The sequence below is a fragment of the Choristoneura fumiferana genome, chromosome 6 (genome assembly GCF_025370935.1).
Source record: "Choristoneura fumiferana chromosome 6, NRCan_CFum_1, whole genome shotgun sequence".
NCBI lineage: Eukaryota > Metazoa > Arthropoda > Insecta > Lepidoptera > Tortricidae > Choristoneura > Choristoneura fumiferana.
This window is the reverse complement of record NC_133477.1, coordinates 21,450,287-21,475,004: the sequence shown is the minus strand read 5'-3', so window position 1 is coordinate 21,475,004 and position 24,718 is coordinate 21,450,287. Positions and strand designations below refer to the sequence as shown.

The 24,718-nt window shown below is 36.8% G+C and overlaps 1 protein-coding gene across 1 annotated transcript in view; it reads left to right on the top strand.

Annotated features, from left to right (window-relative positions):
• The window catches only part of LOC141429308 (uncharacterized), a 36,138-nt gene extending 22,115 nt beyond the window's left edge, over positions 1-14,023 (top strand). The window contains exon 2 of the mRNA XM_074089605.1: positions 11,572-14,023. Coding sequence (XP_073945706.1) covers positions 11,572-11,812 — 241 coding nt within the window. The 3' untranslated portion in view covers positions 11,813-14,023. The remainder of the gene's footprint in view (positions 1-11,571) is intronic.
• Positions 14,024-24,718: the final 10,695 nt, after the last annotated feature.

Below are 24,718 nucleotides of genomic sequence, written 5' to 3'. Positions count from 1 at the left end.
TTAGTAGAATTATTTAAAGTTTTAATAAATATTGCATTGCATTGCACTGGTTTTAATGTACTATAAAACAACGACTACTGATTACTGATTTTACTTTTAATTGTACACAGTTTAAGCAATAAAGGATTATCTTATATTATCTGATAAGGTATCTTTTGATCGGATTGAGTTGAATTTCCGAATGGATACTTACTTTGAATGACAATGTGAGTGGAGTCGACAAAAACTGCAAGTAGCAGCGTAAAAACTTATTTACCTATACGAGTACTTTGTTGAGACGTAGGTGATTGTTAGTATTGCTTTTAGATCGCATTTTGGCAACCAAAAGTACTTATATATTTTTTTAACTTCGAAAGACCGGTTAAGATGGATTCTTTTCAAACTTGTTTATCTTGATGCATCACAAAAACAGCAGTGTCGTGTTTGTTTGTTCGAAATTTTCACCGAATACCACGAACCCGCACGCCATCTGAATGTTAAAATTAAATCGGTGACCATTCCATTAACAACTTTACCGCTTTCGTTTAGAGTCGATACTTGAAAGCGTCGAGTATTTTATACGTGGACGGTCGCCATTCTGTGCCAATTTGAGAATACAGAAATATAAAACGACCTCGATGACGGAGCTTTGACGGAACCAGAGAAAGATTTATGGCATTTTTTCGCAAAATATTGCACAAAAAGCAATGAATTTATCAATCTACGACATCCTAGTTGAAGCATTTTTAGACGTATACTTCTGTCAATATCTTGCACGTGCTTATTTTCACGATGCAAAAATAAATAATTTTAACTTTTACTATTAAACTCAAAGACTTCAAAAAAAGAGGGAGTTCTCAATTCGGTTATATATTTTTTATTTTTGTAAAATTATATTTTCGTTTGGCCCATATAAATTGAAGATCACTAGAGTTGTTTTTCTTTGTTAATTTATAAATAATGTCACATGTAACTACATAACATGGTAAACTAATGTTGCACGTAGATTTTTAATAAAGTTTCAATGATCCTATTTACTATAAATTCGGTGAAACTATGTATTACCAGAAGTTAGTTCTGTTATACATCATAACTAAACTGACAAAATAGCAACTAAAAATTTAACACATTAAGTTACAAATATTAATGAAAAAGTAGAAGAATAAAACTAATTTAAAAATACAAACTATCGCAGTTAACCCGCGCCAAGGATCCCAGGATACTGGCAACATTGCCACGCTGGATCGCGAGACTTAGCCGTTGGGCAAAGTAGGAGCCAGCCCTGAGATCATTCTGTTATTGAATGGTTGACTGGTTAAAGACACAGTCTCACGGTGGAAGCAGGCCACTTCCAATAGAAGCAACTGGAGGTCTATGCCCAACGTATGTCCAACAGTGGACGAGATGATGGTGATGATGTGTTATTGAATGAAGCAATACAAATCCAGTAAAAGGTAAACAAAATGCATTTCTAGTAACTGATAGTGCGTTATCAATGGCTAAGGTTGCCAAGTTGTTTACATTTTTTGTGTAGAAAAATATAAAAACATACTCTGTGATAAAACTTGAACTTATAGATTTTATTAGAGTTAGTCAATAGGATAGCCTAATGGTTGGAAAACCTGACTACTAAATGAGGTCCCGGGTTAGATTCTCGGTCAGATACTAATATGATAAATACGAATGATTGTTCTCGATTCTTGGTTGTCAATACTTATTTCAATATGTATTTATCTATTAAAATATGTAAGTATATCTGTTGCATATTATCCACATCTAGAACACAAGCTTGGCTTACAGTGGGACTGGGAATGTAGGTAAAGATAGAAAAAAGCTTCTATTAAAATTATTTCACAAAAACTTGTTCCCTTATTTCTTTCATCATCATCATCATATCAGCCGTTGGACGTCCACTGTTGGGCATAGGCCTCCCCCATAAACCTCCACCCCCCAGTTGCCTCAGTTGGAATCGGCTTGCATCCACCGTGAACCCGCAACTTTAACCAGGTCATCCGTCCATCGTCTCGTCATCGTCTTATTTCTTTACGGTATAAATAAATATATAAATATCACGGGACAATTCACACCAATTGACCTAGTCCCAAAGTAAGCTTAGCAAAGCTTGTGGTATGGGTACTAAGCAACGGATAAATATAATTATATAGATAGATACATACTTAAATACATATTAAACACCCAAGACCCGAGAACAAACATTCGTATTTTCATACAAATATCTGCCCCGACACGGGAATCGAACCCGGGACCTCAAGCTTCGTAGTCAGGTTCTCTAACCACTAGGCCATCTGGTCGTCAAAAATAAGTATAAAAAAATACTGTATATATCACGAAACACGTCACCAATACTATATTTACAAAACAAAACAAAATATTTACAATACAATACTAAATATTAACATAACATTAAAGTTTTGAATCTCAAAGAGCAGCCCTATGGGTGCTGAGTGCAGGGCAACTACTGATAAGGTTTATCGGCCATCAATGGCCCCGGCAAAGGGCACTATTACCACCGTCATTAACTTTAAAAGATCATTAACTAACAGTATTTATAAACAAAGAACATGAATACGGCACGGAACAGTTATATTTGACTAATTTTTATTTATTTTACAAATTAAAGCTTTACATTACAATGCAACACAAAAGAAAAACATTTTTTAAGCTGTCTTTACATGTCTAGGTATAACAGAGTTATAGAGGTTTGATATTCTAGATTAGACAGGGAAAGACGTACTTGCATGTGGCGTTACAGAGAAAAGTGTTTCAGAAAGAGACAAGTATCTACTTTCAAAGATTTTTCTAAAAATCCCTATAGATCTAATTTTCAACCGTATTAGTTATTTACCGACTGAGATACGAAAGCCTAAAAGATAAAACACAATGCAACCAAAATCTGAAATCTTTTGATGCACGACGCTTCTCCTACATAATGTTGCAATAAACTTAAAATTGGCGGAAATTGTGCACGTATTTCTAACACAGAAAGGTCCATTAAACACTGCCCCATCTCCTTCACTTAAGCCACTCTGCCGCTGCGTGGCATCGACTCAAAAATCAAAACCTGTTTGTAAGTTCACTCCTCCTCAAAACCCCTTGAACATTTTGATATTCGTAAACAAGTTTTTGCAAGGACATGACGATGTTAAAATCTAGACTTTTTTGTATGCAGCTTGTATTGAAAGGTCGTTAGCTGACTGTCTTATTCTAAGCCGTGTGACATTAAAGTGTTAGTGAAATCTCATTTTGAGAGTTTTTTTTTTAATCGGCTCAATAGTTTCGAAGTAGGTAAATACTTTAAGGTACTGTTACACATACTAGCACGAAAGCATGCTTCTATTGTCAAATGCTACCTACTAGCATGTGTGTATAGGACACGTGCTACTATTAAGCATGTTTTTTTAGTGGCGTACTGGTGCTTCAGGTACTAGCATGCTTATTAGCATGATAGTAACGAGCATGTGTAACAATAGCCTTATACTTATTATGGAGTGGTTTCTAGAGATAGTATAGGTACATACAGTGGTGTACACTTTAAAGTAAACTATGGCAGAAATGAACAGCATAGAATATATGGTGTAAAAAGCTTTGTCTGGGTAAAATAGTTATTTGTGTCACAAGGGAGCAAAATGGTGTATTTACGGAGAGGGCGTACATTGAATCCAGAATGTAGCGAAGGATTCTACAATAGAATCCTGAGCGTAGCGAGGGATTCTAAAGTAGAATCATGAGCGTAATAAAGGATTCAAGTGTTAACGCCCAAGATGAAAATAATTTTGCTCCCGAGTGGCTCATACAACTTTTCGCACCGAGCATTAAGAAACTTAACAAAATATATATTCTACATATTATTAAAGAACAACCAGCATAGAAAATGGCGTGGCTTTACAATTATCAACGACAAAAAATGGCATTTGCAATAAAACACTTAGAAAAGCCTTGAACAGAAAAGTTGCACTTTGCTCCCTCTCGTCAGGGAGGAAAAGTTACTTTTATGAAGGAGAGGTGTGAAAAAAATATTAATTGTTAAAAAACAGCGTCTTTGCAACGTTTTTTTCTTTATATATTTTTTTTTGAAGAAAAATAAACAACAGGTACCGATGCTAGTGTGGTCAAAATTCTTGCAACTTCTCCTTCCGTTTGTGCTAATAAATGTTGCAATGTCGAAACGCTCTAATATTCACCCGTCTATCAATACATAAATATATATACCAATACAGCTGAAGTTATTAACCATTTTCCCCTATCCTCACCACTCGTTATCCCATAGTGTACCTACTTTTCCCATGACATACCAATTACCAAAGGTCATAAACATGTTTTGCCATTTTTATCCCTGCGGTTAATTATTTCTGCCACATCCCATGTGTTACGGGAAAATCCGAACCGAGTTATAGCTTTTTCCTTTAGTTCTGTTGTGGCTGGAGCTTGATAAGCTTGGATGCTGCTAGCGGTAATTAAAGGCTGTATACTCGTACATACATATTTATATAAAGTTCAGTAAAGATGTTGTGAGTGATGTTTTAGCATCGTATTTTGTCGTAAAAGTTCGTATTTACTTTGCTTTTTAGGGTTCCGTACCTCGAAAGGAAAAAACGGAACCCTCATAGGATAACTTTGTTGTCCGTCCGTCTGTCAAAACCCTTTTTCTCAGGAACGCGTGGAGGTATCAAGCTGAAATTTATATCAAATACTCAGGTTTAGTGTCCCTTAGAGCTGTGAAAAAATCAAACTTCTAAGCCAACGCAATCAAAAGATACAGCCGTTTATGCCGCAAATTTTCGAAATCCGCAAGGGAACCAAAACCTACAGGGTACTTCCCGTGAACTCAAAATCTTGAAATTGGGTACGAAGTAACGTCTTACAGCACAAATAAAGGAAAAATTGCGAAAAGCATACATTTTTAGTTACATGTATCATATAATAAAAATATTTGTACGGAACCCTTGGTGCGCGAGTACGACTCGCACTTGGCCGGTTTTGTACTAGATTAAGATTGAAGTTTGCTGAAGCTAAATATGAAAGTAATTATAAATAAGAAATCAGTCGACGCAATTATGGAAACTTACATTATTCATTAAGATCTCTATAACATTGCTTTTTTTTTATTCGACTGGATGGCAAACGAGCAAGTGGCCTCCTGATGGTAAGAGATCACCACCGCCCATAAACATCTGCAACACCAGCGGTATTGCAGATGCGTTTGCCAACCTAGAGGCCTATGATACCTCAAGTGCCAGTAATTTCACTGGCTGTCTTACTCTCCACGCCGAAACACAACAGTGCAAGCACTGCTTCACGACAGGATTAGCGAGCAAGATGGTGGTAGCAATCCGGGCGGACCTTGCACAAGGTCCTACCACCTGCATGTTTTAACGTAAAAAAATCGTAACATTCCCATGTAATATCGACTGTACATTTACATCGCCGTATTATTATATAAATGATTATATCATGGACTGCGACTACGGTCATTATCATCATTATCATATTATTATTATTATTATATTTAGCCTATAACTGTGTTCCACTGCTGGGCAAAGGCCTCTCCTCTTGACTTCCATTGTCATATTAGCCAAAGGAAATCCATTGTTGGCCCCATAGATCTCCAGTTGCTTCAGTTGGAAGAGACCTTCTACTCTTCACAGATTTTTATCGAACCGGTAGTAGATTTTTCGAGGTTCATTAGTGTGCGGTATTCAATTTAAACAAAGGTACGGTCAGCTGCAGAGAAAGGGTACCACCCTGTAATGGCGGTAAGTATGGATACTGCCGTTACTGGGTACCTTTTCTTTGCAGCTAGATGTACATTATTTTGACTTTGACTCAATATAGTCAGGCTAAATAGTAACATTTAAAGGTAATATTAAACTAAAGCATTTCTAATAGGCATGTGGTCAAACATAATTACTTCTAATGATTAGTTAAGATGAGGTCTAAGATAGAAAATAACAGAAGTTTTTCAGAACCGAACCGAAGTGCTTGTTATGGTAGAAATTGAATAAAGATATTGACTTTAGTGTAAGCCGGTAAGCCGTGGTGGCCTAGTGGTTTGACCCATCGCCTCTCAAGCAGAGGGTCGTGGGTTCAAACCCCGGCTCGCACCTCTGAGTTTTTCGAATTCAGTGCGGAGTTAATTTGATTTACCACGAGCTTTGCGTAAGAAAACATCGTGAGGAAACCTGCACAAACCTGCGAAGCAATTCAATGTGAAGTTCCAATCTGCACTGGCCCGTGTGGGAACTATGGCCCAACCTGAACCGTAGTGGGACGTATATGCTTGATGATGATTGACTTCTATAAAAACCAGCATAGTTCATCATTTATCAAATGATGTTTTCGATTGTGTTTCAAAGACCAGTGCCCAGGAGCGATATAGGTCGGAGGCGCAATGCACGGCACGTAGGGATCCTTGGCCTGCGCGCGCGCAAGGCCGGTCCGCGGCCTCGCCCGGACGCCTGCCGCATCCAAATTTGTGAATCACTACGCTCCTTTGGAAGGTTAACGACTCACACAATGTCACAAGTGAAATTACCTGAGCGTTGGCTCAGCCATGCCACTTACAAGTGGGTTTTAAAACTTGAGAGTTTTAGGAGTCTTTCTTGATTTGTGGGATACATCAGAGTCCTGCTTTGTTCGGTTTTACTACACAAAACAGACCTATCTCTTCCCGTGGGTGTCGTAAAAGGCGACTCAGGGGGCTAATGTGAGAATAAGCAGCAGCGCTCTTTATCGTTAACTACGAACTCTAAACTACAACACTATAGTGTGGAAGGCTAGGGGAAGCCACCACCCTATTTTCCCAACAGTCATCATAAAATTTCACTAATGATTCTCAATGGAAGAGTACAACCACTTCATCAAGAGTCTAATGACTTAGAAGAAGATCAGAGTCTTCTGCAGAAGTTGTCGTTACATGTTTGCAAATTTAATACTTAAACAGACTGGCTGTATTATCTTTGTCATTGCTAAAAACTTTAACCACGAAGGATTACATGATGAAACTACTGCAGACAGCATGACACTATAAAGAATCACATCAACGCAATAGCATTAAACACGTCGATCTCTATTGACACAGTCTGCTTAGCCAACTTTACTGCAATCTGATAATATTATTGAAGCAAAAACAAGTGAAGCAAGGTTGCCCTAGCACGCCATGACAAAACTTGTTAAGTTTACGAGTAGCTGTAAAACTAAAGGCTTTAGTCTAAGGCTAGCGACGAATGATGAAGCGGAATAAATCATAAGTTTTGAAAATTATAATTTTGAAACAAATAAGAAATAAATAAAAGAACATTCAGTGATAGATCCGACATGAATAGTTAGTGTTGAATTTCAAAAGTGAACTGTAAAAAAATACAGTTAAGAAACCTACCACTGGCCAACACATGTCGTCAACAATGGTAATTTAACTATGTTTGCTATAAATAATTGGTGCCGAATAGTTTCATTAGTTAGAATAGAACATTTGAGTATACAAACAATATCAACATCGAGCAATATGGCATAATTTAAACCATATTGACACCAACGTCAACTTTTTGGGCCATCGCTGAATATTTTCTTTAACTCACGTTTTTGTGGCCGCATCACGGTCCACAAGATGGATAGGTACGGTCAGGGGCATAAATACATATACGTTACCAAGACGTCAAAAATATATATACCTTTATGCCACTAAACATAAGGTCGATGAACTTATACATATTGTGACGCTATGGCTGTATATAATTTTTTGCATTCGACTGTACTCATATCATCTACGAAGCATTCCGTTACCGAAATTATACGAACCTCCAAGAACAGAGAGATTTAGAAAAGGGTCGCAAAAGCAGTATATAAACGAACTACGATCGCGACTACTCCATTAGGACTTTGCAGCCAGGATCAAGTTGTTAGTCTTTTTAACGAAATGTAAGGGACTAATAAAAATACTTACAGAAAGTTAATTTAAGAAGATCACGTGGTGACATCATACAAGAATGAATCTTTTGATAGTTGCAATACAAGGAGCTTAATAAAACAAACATTCTTACAGTGCCAAGGTTAAAAACGTATAGATAACAATTGTCGCGTGTTGAGTGGTTGGCAAACGGATACTTACATCTGCTATGATTTATGATTATTCATTAAGTTTTTACCTTTACAAATAACTTCAATTTGATTCGCCTCTGACCTAAGAAATGCTCAGCTGACTTGATCACGATTAAACTAACTTCCTCAAGATTATTGTCTGCTATACAAATCTGTATAGCCGGTAAATGCTGCGTGCATATTGTCACGATGCACACAGGCGATCGCTGACATCGTAGTTAGCTCAGTGTAAGCTAGATGGCGCTTTCCTCAATAAGGGATCTCTGAGCAGAATGGCGGACGAACTCTAGAGATCGCCACCGTAGTTTTCCCTTGACTCATTTATTTACGTAATAATATGTATTTAATATGTATTTAATATTTATTTATTATTTACTTATTTATTTATAAAAGTAGGCATTTACACTCATTTACTACACGAGTTTGTACGACTAAATATATCTATAACCAACTCACCCTTGACCGTTTTGTCGGCCAAGGGGGTGTTGTCGATCAGCTGTGACCAGGGAATTCTAACTGTAAATATTCTCACCCTTAAAAGCTGAAGCACAGCTGTAAAACACAGATTCAACAGCTCACACTACAGTAAACAGCTCCCTCGAAAGCTCCATACGCCCAAGCCTTGGGCAGCTCCGTACGCTACAGCTTTCTCCGCTCTGCACGGCTACAACTTTCAAAGCTCCGTTCGGCTACAACTTCACGGCTCAGGCGGCTCCTTTACCTAACTGACACTAAGCCCTGACGGCCTTAACTTCCGGAGTACTGCACATCCTTCCTGGCTCGTCAAGACCCTGATTCGTTCCGGCGTGGAACACTTGTCCAGGCTGCTCGTCCTGCCGCCCTAAGGCCCCTTTTGACCTCGGCACCGACGACCACTCAGCTGGACCAGGCCCCCTGCTGTGGCCAGCCTCTTCGCTCCGGGTTCTTCTCTCCGACTCCAGGGAAGTGTAGGCCAGGGAGACCGAATAATCAGAACCGACATGAGATTCTTCGTAATACTTTTACTTTTAATTTTGTCAAACTAGGCCTGTTATTTTTTTACTTTGACTTTGACTTTGACCTCCCCTCAAGAGGTCTGCCCTTGACAATATAAATCGTATTGGTAGTATCTATTGCACCGGTGGGCTTAAAAGTTTCTTTAAGAACTTTAAACTATGCTCTTCAAATCAAATTTAGGGTGTTCAAAGCACATTTTGCATTTGGTCCTTCAATTATAACGACACTGACGGGGGTAGGACGGTCCGGTAAAGTTTTTGAGAAATCATTAGCTGTGGGTAGCACAAAATGAATCACTGTGATGATCAATGAGGAAAGCTACTAGTACTGGGTAACTGGACGTCTTCCGACGGACATGATGATAATTTATTGTCCCTCATCAGAAACATAATCTCTCTTATTTCTTTCATTTTCGACCAACCTTCGAACGGCTTACGATGCAACTGAAGATCAGAACGGTTATTATAACTTAGTTATGAAACGTAGGTAATTAGCTTGTTTATGCACTACTGACACTGTTTCAAGGTGTCTGTCGTAAACAGTCCCACGCTGTGTACTGTAATACTATAAGTACTATAATATTAGAATCATAATCTAGTGTTGGAGTGGATGTCATCAAGGTTTAAATTTTTTAAGCATTCGAACCATCTCAAAATCTAGTGATTTTTGAACTTACTGCTAGTCTACTATATGTCTTCATCATCATTATATCAGTCGTAGGACGTCCACTGCTGGACATACACCTCTCTTATTGACTCCCAGTTGCTTCGGTTGGAAGCCGCTTGCATCTATCGTGAAACCACGGCTTTAATCACCACTATTATGATATAATATACGTTGTATATTTTATTATTGCACTTCTCGATTTATTATTTATTATTAGCTTATATTTATTATGTATCATTAGTGCTTTTCTCTGGGTAACCTCCACCGTCCATCACCGTAACCGCTGGTGGACTTGATTTATAATAATTTGAATTCATTTGCCAACTAAAATCAGAAAATATGAAATTGAAATTTACGTTTTATTTTGTCAAATCATTTAGAAAAGGGGAATTCCACGCAATATAGATCACCTTTCCAAATGCTCAAGTTTTCCCAGTTTATTTAAAACGCCAAGTCGAGATGCATCTTTCTTACACGATTGGCGTCATCCGAGTTATTACATTATTGTGCGACCCCTCAGCATAGCCGCTATATCGTGGAACATGTAATCCTTGGCTTCGATAGCCATTATCTGGACACTTTGCATCAGAACTTGACACGCTTATGTTCACCGGTTATATGCACTTGTATATAGCTCTTGAATCCATTTAATGAGTAGTAAATTACACGAAGAGCCGTGTTATTACCTTCTTGTTGAACTTGACTTGATTGGAATTGTTTATGTTCTTGTTAATGATAAAGCAGATTCAAGAAAAAAAGCATCTTAGATCATGCCGAGGCCATACCTGCTGATCTCCGTAATTTCTGTCGTAACTTATGATTTTTATAATTTTATTTCTTCGTATTTATGTAATAATAAAGCAAGTTTTATCTTTTGAGGGTTAACTAGTGAGTGATAAGTATTTTTTTCTCTCAAACGCAACGTACCAAATAATTGATTAATATCCCGTTGGAGAAATAATACTTAGTAAGCTTAAAGTTGTCGGATTTCCTGCGATAAGGTTATTTTTATTTAATTTTACGCGAGCTTATCAGTTTAATGACGTGAAGTATATGTAACTACATGCTCTAAAATATTCTTGATTGGTACTTTAATTATGTTTTTACGCCAAGCGATTGGCTTTATTTTTTATTTGTAATATACATTACAATTCTACTCGTCACGTAGCAAAGTATTTATAGTAGTTCATAGGCATAAGGGGTATAAACCTCCGCAAAGAAACGCCTAATGCATGTTTTTGTATGAAATCTCTATAGATTACTTATTTGCAGGTTTCTGCAAATTAACGTATTATTAGGCAATATGAGTCACCAGCGTGTTATACAAAACTGTATGGCCGACTGAGAGTATTTAATGAGACATTCATTGTTTGATTGATTTGGTTGTTTTTTTTTTTGTTTGATTTTTATCAATATTTATTAAAGCATACCCAAAAAAAGCTTAAAAATTTAAATAAAAAAGAATTATCTCATAAATAGTTTACATGTGGAAAACTGTTTAAAGCTGACTGCATTTCCGCGCAGATATGCACCAACCCTATGTTATTTATTATAATAAAAAGGTTGTTGTGTTTTAGAAAAATATGGCGCTGTCCATTGGAGGACAATTTTGCCAGTGTCTAGTAGGTTTTGCCGTCGTACGGTAAAAAAATTCTAGAAAACGAAATATGAGTCGTAATGGTGGATGAACGATGACAGCGCGAATTAAAAAAAAGGTTTATTGTACAATCAAATTATAAATAATGTAGTGTTAAGTCCTCCAAAAACTCTGTGAACAGGTTTCATTTACTTAAATCTTTCCTCTCTTTCTTCCAGGTTCGTGAAACCAGACGAAGTGGCAAAACTGTGGGGACAACTGAAGCAAAACGACAACATGACCTTCGAGAAGTTCAGCCGGGCCATGCGGTACCATTACCGGCAGTCAGTCCTGGTCTCCGTGCCCACCGCGCGTCTGGTCTACCAATTCGGCCCCAAAGGTCCAGACTTCAAAACAGACAACCCTAATTTCGTCATAGTGAAATCAGAATTGGAAAATTACGACATGACGTACTCCTAGTTTAAACGAATGCTCAGATAGTTAGGGCAGTAGTTTGTTTAAAGGACGATCAATTACCTGCGGGTGCGCTAGAAGATAGTCCGTTGTGATAGGCTACGGGGTTTGAAGGGCTACTGAGATCAAATCGCCTTTTGCGGTAGCCGTTCGTGATTACACATTGAACGACCGTTTTAATGATACGTTCCTGGAGAACTAACGTAAGGTTAGTTATGTCATTTGACACAAACATAAGACATCTGATCGGTATCGTGAAAGGTGATGAGTTCGGCAAGAGTAGACCCACTAGATAGGGTGTTTTCCAAATGTTTTGGGTGTATTAGAGGATAGCTCAGTGTCCGGCAGTTTGGTTGTCCGTCAGGCCAGAGTGCGGTTTGCCCGTCAATTATTAGTCGCCCGACTTGTTGAAGTGTCCATATTAATCTTTAAAATGTAATTAAGGACTAAGAACGGTTTTATTGATGAGCTTCGGTCGGACTCGAAGGTTGTTCAAAAGAATTTTTGATAAAGTATTTTTGATGTTTTGATTGTTGTTACCATTTTATGATAGTTAGTCGTAAGTGAAGTTGAACAAGTTCGAACATTCCGATTTTATTTATGTTTTGAATTAAGATATTTTTAAGTATCCAGTTTCTTTTAGTTGAAGTTGCCATAATTAGTTGTTAAGTGATTGAATGTACTTAATTTTATAATTCGTCTCAATTCCTAGTTACTTTCTCGTGTTCCGTACTTCGTAGGCATAATTAAAGATTCATGTTAAAGTTCTTTGAATCGTTTTTAAGCTTCTGTCTTCTCAATGTTAGGTAAGACGTTAAAATTATTTTCTAATTAAAATCGCCGTCGTGCAATAACGAAATTATAATGACAAGAATAAAAGATCTGCTAGCCAAAGATTAGGTTCGACAAATTATTAATGTTTTTAAGATTAACAATAAAATATATTTTTTTGACAATTTTAACATTATTAGAGTTAGTTTCGCGACTCTCAGGCGATTGCTGTGATGTAAGATAAACTGAATTATTTTTCTGTAAATATGCGACTTTCATTTATCGTTTCATCTTAACTGTATCACAATTTTACTATTAAATATTTGTGGACTCTTCACTAGGTACCATTACCATTATTCTAACAGAGTAATTTATTTAATTAGTCTTAAGTTACTATTCTCGATGTAAATGTTGAACGTTATAATGTAACTGGCAGTACAAAGCTGTGTCTTTACAAAAACGTCGTAAGTACATTTACTATAAAACGTTACAAGCCTAGTTCAAATATACATTACAAAAAACGTAGTTTAAGAGAATTGTCAAAACTTAAAATAATGTATTTTGTTCGTTTTTTGCTAAATGTTATAAACAGAACTGGGCTGAATTAAATAACTTTAAGGTCCTCAAGGTTTACCGATTTTTATTAATTAAATTATGAAATGTCATTGCGATTGTGATTGGCTTCGAGAAACTGAATAATGCTCAAACTCTTTTAGTTTTAGTGTTACAAAAACTAAAAAAAAAAAACGATAAAGTCAACATGCAATATTGTGATTATCAAATTTTTAACCGAAAACTTCACAAATAACTAACAAACTTTAGAGACAAAGCTTTAGAAACAGTTTTGTTTTGTACATTGTCAATTGACGTCAGTTACCACATTTTAACCTCATTGCTCAAAAGCACGTCATTGGTAAAGTTTATTGTATTACAAAAGTTACTAATAAAATACGTAAAATTGAATCATAAGGCTCGGAGTTAGTCACTTTGCTCTTTCTTTTTGTTTTTTTGCAACTTATATTCATTTTGGATGTGTTACAAACGTATATCTACTCTTACGTGTGTTTACACTGTTTGTACTATGTAAAATTACATAACTTGCATTCCTAATGTAAGATTTAACACTAATAATTTTAAGCCATTTACGTGATTGTTTCCGACTTAACGCCTGAGACATAACCAATCAGTGGAGCCTTTACAGCAGTCAGTAAAAGTTTTATATGAAATAAGTCATGATTTTTATATAATTTTCTAAATTTTATAGATCATTATTCTGCCCTCCTATGCCGAAAGGCGCTATCTAAAAAAAACCCTTTTCTGTCATTTACACCATGTGATGCAGAATGTTATAAGCTATACAAATAGTATACATAACTCAAGGTTTTTTTTGACATAGCGCCTTTTGGCTTAGGAGGGCAGTATTAACACGGGGCTCAAAGTGCAAAATACATACCTAAAATGTAGTAACTACTGTTTTACACGATTTTGGTTTCCATGATGAATGGATGTTTGAATCCTATAAGACATTGTATCTATGATTTTACACCTGACTATATTACTGATAATCTGATGAATTGCAAGAATAAGTACATGGTTGTGATTAAATTTGTCTGCCAATATTTTTTCAATTAATAGCATCGTATCTAGTTTCCCATTTTTGATACAAGTCAATATATGTTCAATTGTTCATCCAAAGACTTAAAATTCAGTAATGTTGTCAGTAATATATTTTTTGACCAATAAAAAGAAATAGGCCAGTATGAAACGTTAGTTTGTAGGTCCATTATTTTGTTTACCAGTTAGATATCGTTAATAATTTACTCACTCATTTGTATTTATACATATTATATTTATATTTTACTAGAACATTGCGTAAATATGGATTATTTTTAGATATAAAATAAAATAACGTTATTATTTTATCATTATGTGGGCATTTAAAATGTTTAGGATCAAAATAACACGAATAATTTTACGGGTTTGGTCTACATAAAACATTATTACTGTTTTTTTACATTTTAGCGGAATCTAACCGGCTGCGTCACTGAGGAGTTAAAATAGTTACTAAGTTTTTCATGTTACAACCAAAAATTTATTTTTTCAAGTATTTACCTACTTGCCTATGTATTTTTTCATAATTAACACAAACAATGTAATATTATTTATATATTACACATCAAATTGGAAGTTTCCTTATGACAATTTAACAACGGGATTTTTATATACCTATAAGGTAAAATAATATATATCGAAAAACCATTACGTAATTATTATTTTTACTAACATTACATATTTTATTGTCCACCATTTATAAACACAATAAATAGATATTTTAAATCATTACCTAAATTATTTACTTTAGAATCGGTTACTTACATATTTTTTTTAATCCATCCATCCATCCCAGCCTATATACGTCCCACTGCTGGGCACAGGCCTCCTCTCAGAACAGGGCTTGGGCATAGTTCCCACGCGGGCCAGTGCGGATTGGAACTTCGCACGCACCATTGATCGCTTCGCAGGTTTGTGCAGGTTTCCTCACGATGTTTTCCTTCACCGCAAAGCTCGTGGTAAATTTCAAATGTAATTCCGCACATGAATTTCGAAAAACTCAGATTTTTTTTAATATGTCATCCAAAATGAATGTAGTTAAGTGCGAGTAAAATGGGTCTTTTTAAATTGGTAATTAGTGTTAATATTTTAAATACACCATTATAGCAGGACTTGCGAGAAAGGTCTCACTGTGTTGGTTATTTGTACGAGCCGTAACACTATTTCCAATGAAAGTAGACCTTAGATTTTTAAAACTTATTTTCGCTACGAAACGGTTGTATTGTTACGAACTGTTCTTTAAGTTAGCTATAAGTATCCGTGCAATCTGAGACGAGTTATATGTATTATTTGAATTTAAAAGAAAAAATATACGATCTTTAAATGTGAATCAAACATTTTGTTTTCTTTTTATACCTTTTTTTCAGTGATTTAAACAATGAAGTTTAACATAAAAATAAAAATAAAAAACACGTAAAATTAACTAAAACGGGCTTCCTCTTCCAAAGGCAGCGCAGCGCGGGGCATTGTACCTAAGACGCTAGCGGCGTTGCCTCGTTGCACTGCAAGGCTCAGTCTTTGGGCGAAGAAAAAGCTTGCTCTTTGGTCGCCAGATATGCCGATTAGTTATTTTATACCTTGGTGATCTACAACTTGTTGTTGCAAACTTAACGAAATCTAAGACAATGTAGAAACAAATAAGTTTTTTGAGCGTCTTGAGTTTGAGCTTTGAGTGTCAAACTCGCGCACCGGGGCTTCCGTACAAGTTTCTAGGTATTAGAGAATTTCCAGTGTTAGCGGAACCCCCTTCTATCAAGTACAATGCGCAGTATGGGGCGGATCACTGCGAACGGTGCTGTAAATCTAATAGTTTCAACAAAAAAGAAAAAAAATTAACACAAAAAAATGTATTGTCTGTACTTTTTGTTGAGTTTACATGTATACCAAATTGAAAGCCAATCCAACCAGTGGAAATCGGGAAAAATGACGTGTAAAATTGCCCATGGCGGCCTATTTACTGAATAAATTATTTGAATTTGATTTTTCTTAATTTGGGTCAAAATTATCTCCCGAGATTAGACCCAACAAACATGGCAAGAGCTTGTGAAAATAGTGTTATCAAATCTGCAAGGTTTTATATATACTAGATGAAAACCCGGCTTCGCTCGGGTAAAATGTAGACTCATAATAATATGTTTGAAAAAAAAAATGTTTGCCAGTGTAAAGACTGTCGTACTTATCGAAAAATCTGACGTATATTCCCAGCCTTAATATTATCATAAACGTACTTTCACAGCTAACCTACGTATCGGTATTTCACTAGTAGATATTTCTCCTAAATCTTATTTGCCCATATAACTATGATGTCTCTATCTCATAATCAAAGAAATTAGACCTAAAGGGCCCCATATACGGTACGATTCGTCTGTACGATCGATCTGATGAAAATCGACGAATCATATCGTGTGTGGGGTCAAGAGGTCACAATGAGGGCTATCGTTTTTTGTCTCACTAGATGGCGCACTGTTGCGTGAGGTTTTAAGTATGGCTTTCAAAGTCTGTTATTACGGGCGTAAAACAAAGTTTAGATTAAAATCATATTTAATAAACCTTAAAACCGTACCATGAAAATATCGAGCATGCCACAGTGTTTCATAGGTCCCGTTTTGTTCGGAAAAAAGGGAGGACAAAGGTTTCCGAAAGCCAAAACTATCTCAAAACACAGACATTCATTGCCCCGGAACGCATATTTGCCATAATTAATTTCCGATATTGCAAAATATTCACAAAATTATTCTAATTATAAATAAACCCGCGTAGCTTTACCAAAAACTATGAGATTTGACATTTCGGAGACCTCACGCTACACTAGCGCCTCTAGTGGCGAATTCATTCGCGATAGCCCTCATTGAGAACGAAATGCAAACCTGTGACACCTGTGACACGTGATGACGTGACTCTAACGCCACTTTGATGTGATCACTTTGACATGTTTACTTCGCAACGCCATTATACTTAGTAATTTATTAAAGTTTAAGTATATTAAAAATACTCGATAATCCGAATTTTCCGCCTACAAGTTGTCGACTCGGATTGAATAATTTTTTACGCTCTTCAATTTGTTGTGCATTTCGTTCGAGTCTACCATAGACCGGTACGAAATTATTAATATAGATAATAATATCCCGATATCCCAACGAGATAAATAAAATAAATGGATGGATGCAGTCCGCTTCTAATGTCTCTAAATGGAAGGGGAGGCCTACCTCTAACTGTAGACGTCGTACCGCTGATGTAATATGATGATGATGATGATGATTCCGATATCCGTCACTACGAGTATGGCTTTAAACAGGAAATATAATTCGTTCTCACATGTGTAGGAGAATAAACATTTTTCGTATGGTTAATTTATACATATTAAAATATGATATAGCATGGCCGAGGTGGCCGAGTGGTTTGACCTATGGCCTCTCAAGCAGAGGATTCAAACCCCGGCCCGCACCTCTGAGTTTTTCGAAATCCATGTGTGAAATTACATTTGAAACTTACCACGAGCTTTACGGTGAAGGAAAACATCGTGAGGAAACCTGCACAAACCTGCGAAGCAATTCAATGGTGTGTGTGAAGTTCCCAGTCCGCACTGGGCCTGCGTGGGAACTACGGCCCAAGCCCTCTCATTCTGAGAGGAGGCCTGTGCCCAGCAGTGGGACGTATATAGGCTGGGATGATGATGATGATGGTACGGTCAAGGACTTTAATTCATGAGCATGAGCCACCATGGATCCTTATTCAAAGGAAAATTCATTAAAAATTGAAATGAATTGTTAATTAATGGAGTCCTTGAGCGTACCTACTGTCTAGCGCTAAGAGTCTCTAAGCTAAGTAACGGACAGACGGACAGGCAGACACAAACGGCCATGGGAAAACTATAGGAGTTACTTGTAGATTACGGAACCCTAATTAAAACCAGTAACTACTGGATGACCGGATGAGAAAACAAAATGGAAAAACCGTATGTTCATATCGGTTCGTTGGTCGGCTGCGTGTGCGTGCATTCCGTTCTTTCGGGATTTCACAAACCGCAGGATTATCGAGCTAATAACATCACACAACGAACAACTCATACTAAAATTAACCGAGTACCTACTGCCTTTTCGCAACGTAACGTTTGGCAACCTGTTTCATTTCGTAACTTTTCATTTCGCAAACTCTAAAACTGTAAATATTTCAGGATTTATTTCAGGGCCATCGTGTAGAACCCTTTAGGTTAGGTTAGGTTAGTTTTATAAAAATCCTGAAATATTTACAGGTTCAGAAATATTAAACAGTTGGGAAATGAAAAGTTGCGAAATGAAACAGGTTGCCAAACGTTATTCGCCGAAACATTAGTAAACCAAAATTAACACATGCATAAATATATGGAATGTCCCTAATACCGAAAATGGGTCGGGTGCTAGTGTGGGACGCAACCTGCGTGGACACTTTAGCCCTGTCTCATCTCCACGGTACAATACACAGGGCCGGCGCAGCGGCCAAGGCGGCCGAAGTTGCCAAGAAGCGAAAATATAGTGGTCTTGATGCCGGATACAACTTCATTGCCTTCGGCGTCGAGACGCTCGGTCCGTGGGGCCCTGGCGCAAGGGGACTCTTCAGCCAACTGGCAAAGAGACTGGTCGACGCCACCGGAGACAGAAGGGCTGGCAGCTTCCTCGCTCAGCGTCTTGGCATCGCCATACAGCGAGGAAATGCTGCCAGCATTCTTGGAACCATGCCACAGGGGCCTTTTTTAGATTTATATTAGTTTTTAATTATTATTATAAAGTTTTTATCATCATGTCAGCCGAAAGACGTCCACTGCTGGACATAGGCCTCCCCCAAGGCTCTCCACTCAGACCGGTCTTGTGCTTTCCGCATCCACCGCGATCCCGCGATCTTAACCAAGTCGTCGCTCCATCTTGTTGGAGGCCTACCGACGGCTCGTCTCCCGGTCCGCGGACGCCATTCGAGAACCTTCTGGCCCCATCGGCCATCCGTCCTGCGAGCAATGTGCCCCGCCCACTGCCACTTTAGTTTCGCAATTCTTCGGGCTATGTCGGTAAAGTTTTTATTGTTCATAAATATATTATATACGATACGAAGACGTCAAAAATATCTGTACACCTTAAGCCACCCAACTCGAAAAGGCGACCTGGCAGACCTAGGCGGCGATGGCGGGATGAACTGGACTTCTTCTTGAAGGACTGGCCCTTGTATGCAGGGGACAGAGAGCAGTGGAAGTATTGGGGGGGAGGCCTTTGCTCAGCAGTGGGACAGAATAGGCTAACAATAATAATTTATGCCACTAAACATTAGGCCGATGTACCTATACATGTTTCGACGCTATGGCTGTATCAGGGGGGGGACAGTTGCCTATACCGTACTAATTCATGTCGATAGCGCCGCCATCTCCTTTATCTAACCTAAAATAAAACAGATTGTTGTCGTTTGTTTCAGATAGATGTCACTGAAAGCTTGAGATCACAAAATTGTATTTATTAAAAAATATTTTGTCGTTGATAATTACCGCAAAAATGAACTTTATTTTCGAAATTGACAATCGTATTGTAATTTCTAATATAAAAGTCACATAATTGTATCCGCTCAGTAGTTACAAATATTTTTTGTGTAGCAACCCTCTGTCAGGCCGGCGTCTATTCGCGCTCAACAAGGAACAAGATGGCTACGTTAACTAACCACATAAAAAGTAAAGACAGTGCTGCAAACGGAAAATTGAGGCTGGTTTAAACTTAAGAAGACTGAATTCAAGCGGTCTCACTTCTCTTTGCAGCCCTGTTTTTAGTTTTTATGTGGTTTGAGCTGGGAAGCAAATCCAGTAAAGTAAAAGAATACCTGTGACTATTAATAGCTATACGTATGGATGGATATATACATCAATGGTACTAGTTATGAAATGCAGACGGCGCTTCAAAACGGTCTGCATGAATGAGACGAGAGAGGGCTCTCTTTTCCCCGTATATTATACTACTCTTTGGGCTGTATACCGGGTGTGGCCTGTAATACGAGCAAAAAATTAAAACTGATCGTCCTCGTCAAACTGAACAACATTAGTTCAGCGACTTTTACAATACAATGGATCAAATCAATGGATCATTGTTTTGATTGTAATTAGGTATAATTTTGACGACCTTTTTGTGAATTCTATATTTTGATATATTGTAACGTAATTTTCACTAAGAAATAAATAAATCTAGCTTAGAGTGGCGTACTCGTTTAGTTTTAACTTTTCATTTGTACACCATAAAAGAGTGCGTTTCAAAATGTATACCCCACTTTTTGTTGACATAGAATTATAAAGTATGGTAAAAGGCCTCATAATTATTAATTAAGATAATAAAGTTAATAATTGCAGCAAATTCAAAGCAGGTAGTGCCATCTGTTGAGAAATTTATGAATGCAATTTGTTTTGCTACTCGACAATAGATAGCGTTATTATTAAAATTAAGCACAATGCTTTATTAGTTCGATATGTTTTTACTAGATGGCAATATTAAGAAAATCGGGTAACCCTTTGTTTTGGATTATCTTACTTTGGTAAAATACATCATTACATTATACAGAGTGACTTCAAATTGGTAATATAAAACACTTGATTGTGTCTCAGTTAATCATCATCATCATCATCCCAGCCTATATACGTCCCACTGCTGGGCACAGGCTTTCTCTCAGAATAAGAGGCTTGGGCCTTAGTTCCCACGCAGGCCCAGTGCGGATTGGGAACTTCACACGCACCATGGAATTGCTTCGCAGGTTTGTGCAGGTTTCCTCACGATGATATCCTTCACCGCAAAGCTCGTGGTAAATTTCAATTTGAGAGGCGATAGGTCAAACCACTAGGCCACCACGGCTTCATATAGTGTGTTGTTAAAAAAATAATACGGCATTATATCCTAGTCTAGCCCTTCCAGAAGTAAGATGTAGGTCTGAATTAAAATAGTGTATTATTTTGAATTAATACTGCTTTCGATCTAGGTGTGCGATATAACATGTTACATACAAGATAAAATATTATACATAAATACACCGAAGAAGGAGCTCTATTGGCCAGTGTTCGACAACCTGCGCGAGAGGCGTAGCGAGTTTGTTTTCACACATTCATGATACGTTGTTTTCGTTGACATACGGATAGAGATACAGTAAGTTTTTATTGTTAACAATTTTTATTTAAATTCATTTGTTATTTGAGTAGCTAAAGTTTATCTTTGTTTGCATAGCATCGAAATTACATTTTTACCTATATTTTTAAATAAATTGTACGATTGTTAAGTAGTTACTTCTCCGTTTTAGAACAAAATTAAACTGTCAAAAAATAGCCCAGCTCTTTGCCCGCGACTTAATCCGGGTAAAATTTGTTTATCGCTAACTCTCGGGAACTGTATTTATTTCCAGTATAAAAACTACTTATCATATGTCCTTCCCCGGGACTAAAACTATCTGTATACTAAGTTTTATCTAAATCGGTTCAGTGGTTTCGACGTTATAAAGGTATAAAAAAAAAACCGGCCAAGAGCGTGTCGGACACGCCCGAAATAGGGTTCCGTAGCCATTACGAAACAATTAATTAATAGCTTTCGAAGAATTTCGTATTTTGTACGGAATATTCCAAGTTTAGGTATATTTTAAACCTTAAGTATTTACTCTTAAACTACTAAAAATTCTCAAGCAAACTTAGCCGTTATAGTTTTTCTTGAAAGTTTGATATACTTACTACCATCCTGAATTTTTTCAAAATTTTCCACCCACCGGTTTAGATTTTAGAGGGTCCCCCTCGATTTTAATGAAAATTTGCACTTTAAAGTTAAATATTTCACAAACAAAGCACTGAATCGAAAAATCGTCTTAGCAAATCCGTAATGGGTTTAAAAGATCTATCCAACAATACCCCACACTACAGGGTTGGATAAGAAAAAACAAATCACCCCCACTTTACGTCTATAAGAGGTACCCTAAAAAAAATTATTTTTGTTTTTTTATTGTACCATTTTGTCGGCATAGTTTACATATAAATCCGTGCAAAGTTACAGCTTTCTAGCATTGATAGTCCCTGAGCAAAGCCGCGGACGGACAGGCAGACAGACAGACATGGCGAAACTATAAGGGTTCCGTTTTTGCCATTTTGGCTCTGGAACCCTAAAAAACAGAGTTACAATCTTTCGCATTTCTAATATTATTGGAGGGGATCATTTGTATCGTACAGTCACCAGCAGCAATATCTGACACAACAGACTCTATATTTCTAGGGCCGGAAGGACGTGTCAGATATTTTTGCACGCTCCGCTGTGGCAGATATTAATGCTGGTGACTATACCGTAGTTATTCGTATTTGACTCTATCTGAAACTTTTATATTGGGCAATCAAAATACCTACTTTATTTTACATAAAATGGTGTACTAAATAGTTTACAATTTGATTTAGATTTTTAACCGACGAAAAAAAGGGATTAGATTCTCAAGTCAAGTTTTTTATTGTACAGGGTATACCCCGAAAAAAAATCCTACCCTAAGTGTGGGAAAAATATATAAAATAAAAACTTTTATCATAAAACTAAATCACCGAAAAAACTGAAAAGCATACCAGTTTGAAGTCGGTGCTTCAGCACTAGCCAGCAGGAGTGGACCTACATATTATAGTCGTCTATCCGTCTATCACTCGTTCTGGTTCGTGCTGAGGCAACGACTAGATTAAGGTTAAATTGCAAAGGTTTATTATTTTTTGCTTTTCAGTTTTTTCAGCGGTTTAATTTTTTGTTAAAAAGGTTTTTCGTGGGTACAAATTATCATAATAATAAAAAAATATTATTAGTGGAGACCGTGGATCGGCAAGCGCAGCATAGGACGACCGCCAACGAGATGGACGGATGACCTGGTTAAAGTCGCGGATTCACGGTGGATGCAAGCCGCTTCCAACCGAGGCATTTGGATGTCCATGGGGGAGGCCTATGTCCAACAGTGGACGTCCTATGGCTGATATGATGATGATGATGATGAATAATAATTAAATTCATTTATTCGACTAACATGACTCATTTTGTTAAACAATTTACCTCAACAACAATTTATAAAATTATGTCAGCCAACAAAATGTTTTTTAACAAAAACTTAGGAATATATCTGCCCCCGTTACGAAAAGTGCAGTAACTCGAGTTTTTGTCGAAATTGAGTTAAATACATATTCAGCATCAGCAAAACGAGTTCTATAACTTCTTCTTTGACGCATTTATTGTAAATCGTCAGGATCAATGATTTACAATAAGCATAACTGCAGTAACTCGAAATTGGGGACATGATTTACAAACCATAGGTGCAGTAAGTATAGATACTGCACTGACTTTTGAAGTCATTGTACAATATTACAAAGTCACTCCTTAAAAAAAGTGCAGCTTCTAAAGTTACTGTAATTACAATTTGGAGAGATCGCGTCTAGTGCTGTTGAGCCGTGAAATCATAACTGCAGCTACTAAAGTTACCGCGGTTGTAATTTGGGGAGATCGCGTTTAGTGCTATTGAACCACCAAGTCATAACTGCAGTGTCTAAAGTTACTGCAAGTTTAGTCGAGAACTTTTTCCTATTAACCATTAGAATAACTGCAGTGTCCATATGCACTAAACTGATTAGAGATTGTGGTATTCCCGAATATGGAATTCCTAAGCATAAGCGCATTTTGCGTTAAATGCCGCACATGCTAGTGATTTTATTACAAAATATACATTCTGCGTTAAAATACGATTATTTATTTTTTTTTTTCTTTTATTGGGAAACAAACAGCATAAATATTACAAAATACAGTAATACACCTTATTATCAAAAAGGCCAAAAACAGTTTCCACTAATAGGTTTAACAGATTAGTTCAGAGAGGAGAGATTAACTAAATATAAAATTACAGTTAAAGATGTAAATATAAAGATATTGAGAATAAATGCAACGGTATTACACAACTCATATTGATATAGAGAAAAGTAGGAATCACACTTCTTAAACAATTCAATGCCACTGCATAACGACTACAAACAGTCATTAGAAAATTAAGAATATATGTATATATATATATATACATATAAAATTATGATTACTACTCTATTCCGTTAATTTCATTAATTGTAGAAACAAATTTGCTCAGATGCATATTGAACAAGTCATCATGTGAATATTTCCTGTTGTAGGTTAGACATGCTCTATTGAGAAATGTATTTTTAAAATATTTTGTGCGACAGAAAGGAACAGCAAACAAGTGGTTAGATCGAGTTCGGAAGGTAGGACATCTAAAGGAGATTAAACTTAAAAGATATTGCGATTCAATTGAGTGGTTTAACAATTTAAATAAAAACGTTTGATCCTTCCTTTCCCTTCGCATCTGTAGACTCACAAGAACATCACAGTTAAAAGACTTATACTTAAATTTCAACCAGTTCTTAAAATTTTTTGTATTCGCTCAATAGTTTTGATGTGCACAACATACTGAGGACTCCAAACCACAGACGCGTATTCCAGATGCGATCTAACGAAAGCATTATATAATAAGATTAGAGTC